Source organism: Saccostrea cucullata, unplaced genomic scaffold (genome assembly GCF_032062105.1).
Source record: "Saccostrea cucullata isolate Sc308-1 unplaced genomic scaffold, CSIRO_AGI_Scuc_v1 ctg28, whole genome shotgun sequence".
Lineage (NCBI taxonomy): Eukaryota > Metazoa > Mollusca > Bivalvia > Ostreida > Ostreidae > Saccostrea > Saccostrea cuccullata.
In genome coordinates, this window is record NW_026939565.1 from 623,463 (window position 1) to 633,095 (window position 9,633).

General features: G+C 33.1%; 1 protein-coding gene across 1 annotated transcript; it reads right to left on the reverse strand.

Annotated features, from left to right (window-relative positions):
• Nucleotides 1–3,022: 3,022 nt before the first annotated feature.
• On the reverse strand, nucleotides 3,023–8,361 carry LOC134253239 (fibrinogen-like protein A). The gene is made up of 4 exons (XM_062735757.1): nucleotides 8,233–8,361; nucleotides 7,986–8,082; nucleotides 7,424–7,588; nucleotides 3,023–3,409 (listed from the first exon to the last, which is right to left on the reverse strand). The coding sequence occupies exons 1-4, from the start codon at nucleotides 8,272–8,274 to the stop codon at nucleotides 3,192–3,194; spliced, it is 522 nt and encodes a 173-aa protein (XP_062591741.1). The 5' UTR covers nucleotides 8,275–8,361; the 3' UTR covers nucleotides 3,023–3,191.
• Between the last annotated feature and the right edge of the window lie 1,272 nt (nucleotides 8,362–9,633).

The window sequence follows — 9,633 nt, forward strand, 5'->3', positions numbered from 1 at the left end:
TGAGTAAATAATGGGCTTCAATGATAAATTATATTTGCGGATAAGGTCATTGTATAGACCATAGAACTTACGAAATGTTGACTTTAAACGGGACTGTTGATATTCTTGTTTCATCAACTTGTTTGTCAATAATTTTCCTCGTTTTAGAAATTTTACATATGTAGATCATACGCTTGCGTATCGAATCAACTGAGAGATATAAACTTATATGCAGTAGATGAAGGTATATTGCTGTATAAGTAAGGGAATTTGACGATTGAGAAGTTATAGTCATAGGGTTTATTATAAAACTTGGTTGTTAGATAACTATCGACATTTTTCTCAAGTAAAATATGAAACAGATGTGTCAGACTCTGTGGTATCTTTTATCTCAAGCCCACCGTGATATAGCCTATCGCATCAACATAAGAATGGAAATAACCATTGCTGATTGACAATACGTCGTCGATATATCTAATTGTCGAGTGATGGCCACAGCAAGTGTTTTCTTCTTTCCACGTAAATTTTGGACAAATTCTGCTTTACATAAATACAAAATAGGTCTGCTTGTCATATGAAATAAAATTTGATAAAAATCTTATACATGAGAAGAAAAAACGGAAACGCTTGCAATTGCTGTCTCCATTAACTCAAAACATTTGAATATATCGACGACATATCAATTAACAATAGTTTCTTTCATTCATACAGTATGTCGACATCATGCATCCCAGTGAATGTGAAAAAAGAGTCCACAAATTGGTTTATGTTTCTCAGTTGATTCAACTCGCAAGATTATGCTCTACGTACGAACAATTTCTGAAACGAGATAAGATATTGATGAAGATCTGTGATGAAACATGAATATAGACAGTTTTGTTTAAAGTAAATTATTCTCAAATTCCAAGGTCGATTTAATTACCTTGTCCGCATACACAATCTATCATCAAGTTATATGCTGATGAATGTTTTTCATACTTATTAATAGATCATGACAAGGAGCACACGTTGTGTGCAACCGGTCGGCAGGGATTGCTCACTCCTCCATGGCACCTGTACCATCTCTGATGTTTAAGAGATCCGTGATTGCCTTGCTACTGATTTTTATTGTACAAACGGACTACTAAGCTTTATTACCATACGTTGTCTCAATATTTTTTAAAGAAATGATGCAAAGAAGGTATGGTTTCGATGCAAATATTGCCCAGTATTATATCGCCTTACGGATCACGGATGATAACGTCAAAGTGTCTAAAACAGCGTCACTTTTCATCTTTGCTACATTGTATGTTGGATATGAGTCCCTCTACAATTCAGGGATTTCATTAAGCACGTACTCGGTTTTCCTAAACAGTTGAGGAATCAATCTGGCACACACATACCATCTTATGAAGATTTAAGTTACGGACAAAATTCTCACCATTATTTAACTAAATAGACAATCTTATATCGACGGTCGACAGTGACAGCGTCTTTTCATATTACAATAGCAGTATATCCGTATGTTTTGTACTACACGTGGACTCGAGCAAAAATAGAAAATAGATCCAAAAAAACTCCCATTTCATTTGTATACTAAATATCTGGTAATTTTTTAAGAGAAAAAATTCTTCTATATTCATTTAAAGTCTTTAAAGGTGCCATTACAACATCTTAATCAAACTGAACTGCTCTCCGAAGCGCCGTAACGTCATCAAACGTCGCAATTTTTCATATGTTGTGTTTATCGCTTTCCTATTTCGAATTCCCCGAAACTGTCAAAAATTAACCAAATGCCTTGATATTTTTAAAAAGCCGACAAAATAGATTATGGAATCGAATAAGCATAATTTTAACCCCAATCTTATGTACATGAATTTAAAACTTTTTTTCGAGATATACTCGTGTATTCTCTAATAAAACATTGATATTTTGCCGGTGCGCCGTAGGACCCTAACCTGTGCACATTCAAGCTGAATAAAATCTTAATTTTTTTTGTCTATATTTTACGAGAAAAATTATGATGCACTTAGATATGATAAATAAACATTTACTGAAAATTTTAGCTTAGTGCGCCTATTATTTTTCGAGAAAAACGCTTTGTCCACGATTTTACCGGACAACCCTAGTATATTAGACAATATATCCAAAAACTGAAGTGGGCGACGGCGACAGACACTATTTTCTAAATGCACAAAAATGAGTCGTTTTGAGACTTTAATTTTCTGGAAAAAAACGTAGAGATGCACCAATTTAATGAAATTATATTTTCTAAATGTTCCTCCTTTGTACCATATTCTTTAATGATTTATTATATTCATCTACTCAACTAATGTTAATTTAAGTTAATTGAAAAGCTTTTAAAGAAGATCGAAAGTTAGGGCACAATAAAGCTCAAACTTTTAAATTTTTTTTATGAATCACTGAGATTTAATCTAATGTTAGGTATTCGTTATATCTGTCGTTAAATCATTATGTAAAATGAAACTTATGGTATATTCATTAAATTGTTAAAGATCCATGTTTTGTATTTTGTCAAGTTATAGATTCAAAACTTATTTTAAAAAAAACACGTATTACGAAACACCTTGGAGTGAGTTTGCTTTTTTGATCATAATGGGAGCTATCTTTTAGTATGAAATTTCTAATTTGCTCTGACATTAGAAAGACATATTTTAAACAATGTTTTATTATGGACCAAGTATTTTAATCAAGGTATGTCACTCGTGAAATTTGTTAAATCAGAGATTTTTTGAGAAAATATTTTTGATAAGTACTCATAAAGTGTAACTCAAAATCGCAGAGAAAATAGAGAAATTATGTAGACAATACCTTTTTTTAAACTAATGCTAGTATTATAAGTGACTTGAATATATTGCTGTGTATTGTCGTACTGTCGCATATGTGTATTATTATTATTATTATTACTTTTTTTTGCACTGGTATGGTGCTAATGTTTATTGTGAAAATTGTGAATTTAAAGAATTAAAACTGAAGCAACTTTTCGTTCTTTTTTTTTCTTTTACATTCACATTTAATTTAAGTAAATAAGTAGTAGTTTATTAGAATTCCACATGACAAATGTTATAAATATGATAATGTAATTCTTGTTGTATAAAAAATATAGGCTTTTTGTTCTTACATGGCTATTATTGCAAGATAAAAAGGGCACTAGACCAAAAAATATACAAGTTTTCAATCTAAGTCACATTTTAAAAATCAATTATTGCATTCTAGGGTTCCCTAATCATCATTCTGGTTTCTTTCAAGGGCACGGTGGTCCAGGCACGCCATTTGACGCTAGAGCCGTATTCTCCATTAAGATTCGCTTTGAAACACTCGTGAAACCACCATCCTCCTTTGTTGTTACTGGCGCAGGAATAAATATACAGATCATTGTCAACATCATGGGTAGAAAAGAACATTCCATGAAGGATGTCCAGGTCATTTCCTGTCAAACAAAAATAAGATATTAGGGGATATCGATGATACACTAAATCCAAAAACACCTTTAATTCTCTCAAAAGCGTCAGCTCTCAATCGCTTTTGCCTCATAAACTCAAAGAAATTATCAAACACATACACTTTACAGAACTTCTAAGTGTTCGTGCACTCTAATAAATGTATTTCTTTAAAAACTTCATTATAGATTAGTGTGATCTTTTCAAATTATCATAACCCCAATAAGTCTTCCCAACAATTGGGTGTCTATGTGTCTTTGATACTGTAAATCGTTTTAATTCCACGGTGTTAAAATTTCACGATATCTCAAAAAGTACCAATCGCGATGGTTTTAATTTCACGCTGCAAGAAATTAATTCAAAATTTCCTATAAGCATTTAAACGTTTCTAAAAACTAATAATGACATTCACGATGGGTTTAATTTCGCGGAAAAATGATAAATCGCGAACATAGCGAAATTAAAACCATCGTTATCATTTGCCAATCTACAGAATTACTTTAAATTTGTAAATTAGCAACCAGTATAAAAACCCATTTAAACACATTTTGTCATTTTAATTGCTAACTTATCACAATTTGAAAGCTTTGGACAAAATTTAACCAAACCGGAGGTGATCTGAATCTTCTTCTGAGGCCAATTTTTCGCGTCACAACCAGGTTAAAAGTTTGTTCCATTGTCGCTGAAACAATTTTAGAAACATTAAAACAAATAATTTCATTGTAATAAAATGATACGAAATTAGTGCTCGTGACAGTCTAATATCATCTCAAACAGTCTGAATAACCCTTAAAGCAGTACACATACGTGCTACACGCCCAAGAATATTAACTAAAAGGCATCTGTGTGATGATGCACTGCCAAATTCCCGGATCTGAATCCCATTGAACACATTTGGGATTTTTATAAGGAATGTCAAAGCCCCCCTTCCACACAATTTAATCGGTTTAGAAATATCCATGCAGTAGGTGTGGCAGCAGGTGGGTCAATCTCCAATTCAGGGGCATATTGTATCCATGACAAAGGTGGCAGACTAAAAGAGGATATTTTTAATGCCAAACATTGCGGAGGGGGTACACAGTCAAACGATCCATAAAAAAACATGTACATGGGGTTAATTTTCAGGGTTTTGGGGGTCTTAAAATCAAGGGCTCAGGCCTTCCAATTTGGGAAAAATTAGCGACATTTAGTTAAAAATGAGTCATTTCTGATGCCTGGCATCTGAAACATACTCCTCCGTCATGTTCATGTTCTTCTCCACCCTATAAGTATATAGTCCTGCTTCTCCACCCTATAAGTATAAGTATATAGTCCTGCTTCTCCACCCTATAAGTATATAGTCCTGCTTCTCCACCCTATAAGTATATAGTCCTGCTGAGCTAATCATTAAAGGTGACGCAAATGTAACTAAACTCACTTATTTTAAAAGGTCCTAAATATAGGGAACCCCAATCCTTCAAATGGCATCGTAATTTCATAAATATTACGGATTCCGTTGAAGATTACGCTAGACGATGGGCCAGATATGAAAAAGAAGACGTTGACTCCTTGTCAGAATGGATTAATTGTATTAGATCCATGTTGGAATCGCGTATTAAAAGATTGAGGGACAAAATGAGAACCATTTATCCTTCTGTTATGAATAATCCAGAGATGAAAAAAGAACTACATGTACATAGATTAATATTATGTGATCAGTATGTAATGGTCCATACGGAAAAAGCAGGTAACAACATTGTCTTTGTTTGTAAGGCTCATTATATAAATTTAGAATCTAAGTTCCATATAATATTTTCGGACGGAAGAAACAGTTTACAGGGTGACATGCATGAAGGAAAACCATCACTCCGATATTGCAGTGCTTTAATAAATGAATTTCGTAACGTGACTTTGCCGAATTTCCGCAAACAAAATCGTTTTACGCGGATTTACAAGGTTTGTTTATTGCTGGATATGAGACAGGTATTGTTAAATATGATTTTGCGTGTGAAACCTGAACAATTTGTGCACATTTTGAAGACAAGTTAAAGCGACAAAAGAAAGTTATATAATTATATGTTTTGGGTTAAATTGTGAATGTGTCGAGAAAGATTGCATGAATTAATCTTTCAGTAATCTTTCAACGTTGGGTAACGTCAATGATTTTCTTGTATTCATTATATTTTATCAATGTTTGTAATTATCAATGTTGTCCATGAACTTTACGGACAACCCAGGAGTCGTATATATTGGATTCCAAAACTTCAAAAGAATCCTTACAAACAAAGATACATTGCCGGTTCCAGTAAATGTTCAACCAAGCCTCTTTCTGTACTCCTCACTAAGATATTAACAGTAGTGAAGGAGACATTTCAAGAGTACTGTGAACAATATATTCAAGAAGTGGTGTGAATCAGATGTGGATACATAAAAATTCCAAATAACTTTTGGACAATTTGAAATCACAAGATTTTACCAAAATCAACAGCTTAAAAATGTACAGTTTTTCAATTTTATACACAGCCAAAGTCCAGGCTTTTTGATATCATTGACAGCTGTTTTTCAATAAAAAAAGGAACTCGTAAATTTACTTTTTGCAGTACTTACTTACTGCACAATTATTTTGCTAAAACACATTCTGTTTTCACACACAAGTACTCTGAAGCTGACAACAAAAAGATGCTTGAGTTTCTGATTGACATTATCTATGTGGTTTTTGGAGACCAGCTCTTCCAACAATCCATTGGAATCCCCATGGGTATCATTTGCGCTCTGTTATTAGCAGACCTATTTTTGTTTTCATTGTTTTGTTTGGCCTTCAACTCAACATTTAGATACATCGACGACGTACTGTCAACTAACAATGGTTATTTCCATTCCTTTGTCGATAGGATACATCCTAGCGACCATGAGATAAAAGATACCACAGAGTCTGACACATCTGTTTCATAGTTGGATATATTTTACTTGAAAAAGACATTAATGGTAATCTAACAACCAAGCTCTATGAAAAACTAATTAAAATTATATGTTAGATCCGCTCGCATCGGTTAACATCGATGTTAGAGTAACGAGTATGTGAGCGGATCTAACATCTAATTTTAATTAGATTGCACCCATCCAGTCCTACCAGGCCCGAGCGAGCAGGATAAAACATAAAGAAGTTTGAAAAACAATGTACATGCACTAATGAAAATATACCAATTGACATTCACATTCCGTCTGAGATACACACCTACTGCCTTTCACCTAAATTTCCTCTGCAACTGACCACGTGTCTTAATAACAACTGTTTATGATACGCATCATAGTGACATTAACTACAGGTTGCATATCATTTTTTTCAGCAAGCACTCTGCTACACTGCTTCTGATAATTTTTCTGCATAAAATGTTACATCAAACAGGGTATATCTCTGGGTTTTTTTTTATAAAGTAATTTTATTCTTTAGTACGAAACTATCCCCTGCCAGCAAAAGGATATGTCTTGCAGTTATCTGAGCGGGTGGCGGTGTTAGTCCATAAGATATTATTTTATGTGAATTTTCATTTTGAGGGTTCGTCATGTCCTTGACAATTGGCTTAAAATTCTGAGGAGATACATAAAATGTACAAATTGAAGAAATTGTTTATAATTATACACAGGTATTTGGATCGCTTACAAAAAAAATGTATGTGTAAAAACAAGATTTTTTACACCTCAATGTTTCTCTAAGTGATCTAAAGGCCTGTGTGTTCTCAATTAAAACTTTAAAAATGCTAGATGAACACTTAGAAATTTGGTTCAGTGTATTTAATTTAGCACAGTGAAGGGGGAAATGGGATAAATTACTGCTCGTTGTATTTGAGATATTTGAAGGTGATTTAAGATAACGAACTGTGATCGATCTAAAAAAGATTATAAACATAAATATGTAAAGAGGGCATAAAAACAGTTCCCTGTAAGTTACAGAGGCGGGATCAGGAACCTAGGAGGAGTAAACACCCCCCTGTTGACCTGTCAAATGCTTTTCCTAAATGATTTACTTAATCCTCCTGAGTGTCCAGTAATTGTGAGGTTATATTTGTTTTCCTCGCTGTCCACTGAAAAGCGACTGTACTCTGCGTAGTTCCATCCTCCAGTAGAATTCATCAGATCGACCCGCATATAAGTTAGACCATTCTTTGTTAAGTCATGGATGTTGTCATTTCCTGTTTAATACAAAATTATGAATACGTTAAAGTCATGTCATCTGAAACGATTTTTATATACATCAAACATTTTACCATTTTTAAAATAAGTCACTTAGTTGGGACCATATTATTGTTATTGCAAGAAAGGTATAGCTCCAAACGCACCTTAATTAGCATTACGTTTCCGCAATTTTAGATCACGAGATAAATATACGACACTTTGTTGTATACAATTTGTTGTGTAACTTGATTCATAAATATAATATAATTTATGTAGATTTTATCCGTGTGTCAGAGATCAAAGTCACACATTTGAGGAATTGCGATTTGTTAATAACGAATCGTTAAAAAGCATTATAGTAACGAATTTCTTGTTGTTCTTCATTCATAAGTTTGCGTTTTTATTTCATCTTACCGAGCCAGAATTCAGAATCCAAGGAACCAAACCCTGCTTTGTATTCGGACCAACTCCTGTTAAACAACACAGAGCCGTCAAATCGTCTTTGTATAACCTACAAGGTAAATCAACAGAGTTTAACATTCAACAATCAACATGTATGTAAAACTTTGCATCTTAAAATACATTGTTAAAAATGATTTGGAAAAATTCATTTGCCTACTTTCATGGGGTTTCAAACTACAAAATGTTGTTAACTACTCACAGTCCACATATGATAGTGTCCACGAAAACATTTAACTTCCATACGCTTTCCATTGACAGTTAAGTTATAAATACCAGTCGAGGGAAAACATGAACATGAATAGGAGCATCCTATAATTTAAAAGAAAGAAATGCATTTAGCCCTAGACAAAATTCTAAATACATTGACTCCCTTATATATACAATTTTTTTATTCTATTGTGGCACATGCAGTGTCATAAGCGTCAAAATTTGTTTAAAAACACCGTGCAATCATAGCATATCTTTTTTTTTTTTATTATTACGGTTTGTTTTGTGTTTGACAAATTTCCATGACGAAATGTTTAATTATTACGATACACAAATATTCGTTTTTTGAAATTAACAAAACTTATCTCCATATATTTCATTGATATTATAGATAAATAACGTATATGCACAAGCACTTGGCGTCACTTATTTTTCTATATATAAAAATATTAATAACGCCATACCTAATCATAAGTTAATTTGTTATATAAGAAAAAGTCAGTAACGTCAGTTGCCTGTGCGTAAAGTCCAGAAATGAAAGAAACGTCACAGATTAATGGTTTACAAAGCAAATCACTGTAAATATATTAAGCAAATATTAAGCAAATATGTTTGTTCTACGTGTGACAACAAACAAAGACGTATTTTTAGCTAGTTTTGATAAAAGAAATGTGTGCTCTGCCAAATTATTGTTACACTTGCTGCATGTCACGGTAATGTTAACGTTAGACAATACATAAAAGCTTGAAAGCGTAAACTAGTTGGACAAATAATAATCATAGTGGTAGATTGTCATACCAAAAAGCTGAGAAAATAAGTAAAATAAGTAATTTAACTGTTTAAACAACCAAAACAATAAACCAACAAGCGCAAATACACACACACGCTGGATATTACATTCCTATCATTTGACCCAGGGTATGGCCAATATACACAGGATGGTTACTTTTGCATGGCAAATAATTCAAACCCTGAATTTTTTAAAGGCCTTTCTTGGACCTCCTAGAAATTAGAATTGTTTCAAAAGTTGATAACTGTTCGTTACATTCATATTTCATTTCGAATACTGACCTAAAGAACTACAAGCAAAAGCCTGAAGTCACCAGGTGACTGTAAAATCCTTGCACAATCATAATATTGTGACAAAGTATAAAAAAAAAAGCTGTTTTATAAGTTGAGATTTTTTTTATATTTGAAAGTTTGAATCTTAGTACAAGAGCGTTCATAGGTAATTGCGTTATTTTTTAATGACATATGTAGACAATGAACAGTATTCAAGCTTAGCCTTCCATTGAAACAATACAAATCAGGAATAGAGCAAACACAGAACTCTAAATATGGCAGAGGTGGGATCAGGTGCCATGGAGAAGTAAAGCATCCCCTGTCGACCGGT

What these genes read in the sequence shown, in the direction of transcription:
- LOC134253239 (XM_062735757.1), bottom strand. Translation starts at nt 8,274, where the DNA reads ATGGAAGTTAAATGTTTTCGTGGACACTATCATATGTGGACT. An exon ending in GACACTATCATATGTGGACT is followed by an intron (nt 8,083 to 8,232) that starts GTGAGTAGTTAA and finishes TTTACCTTGTAG; the next exon opens with GTTATACAAAGACGATTTGA. An exon ending in GGATTCTGAATTCTGGCTCG is followed by an intron (nt 7,589 to 7,985) that starts GTAAGATGAAAT and finishes TGTATTAAACAG; the next exon opens with GAAATGACAACATCCATGAC.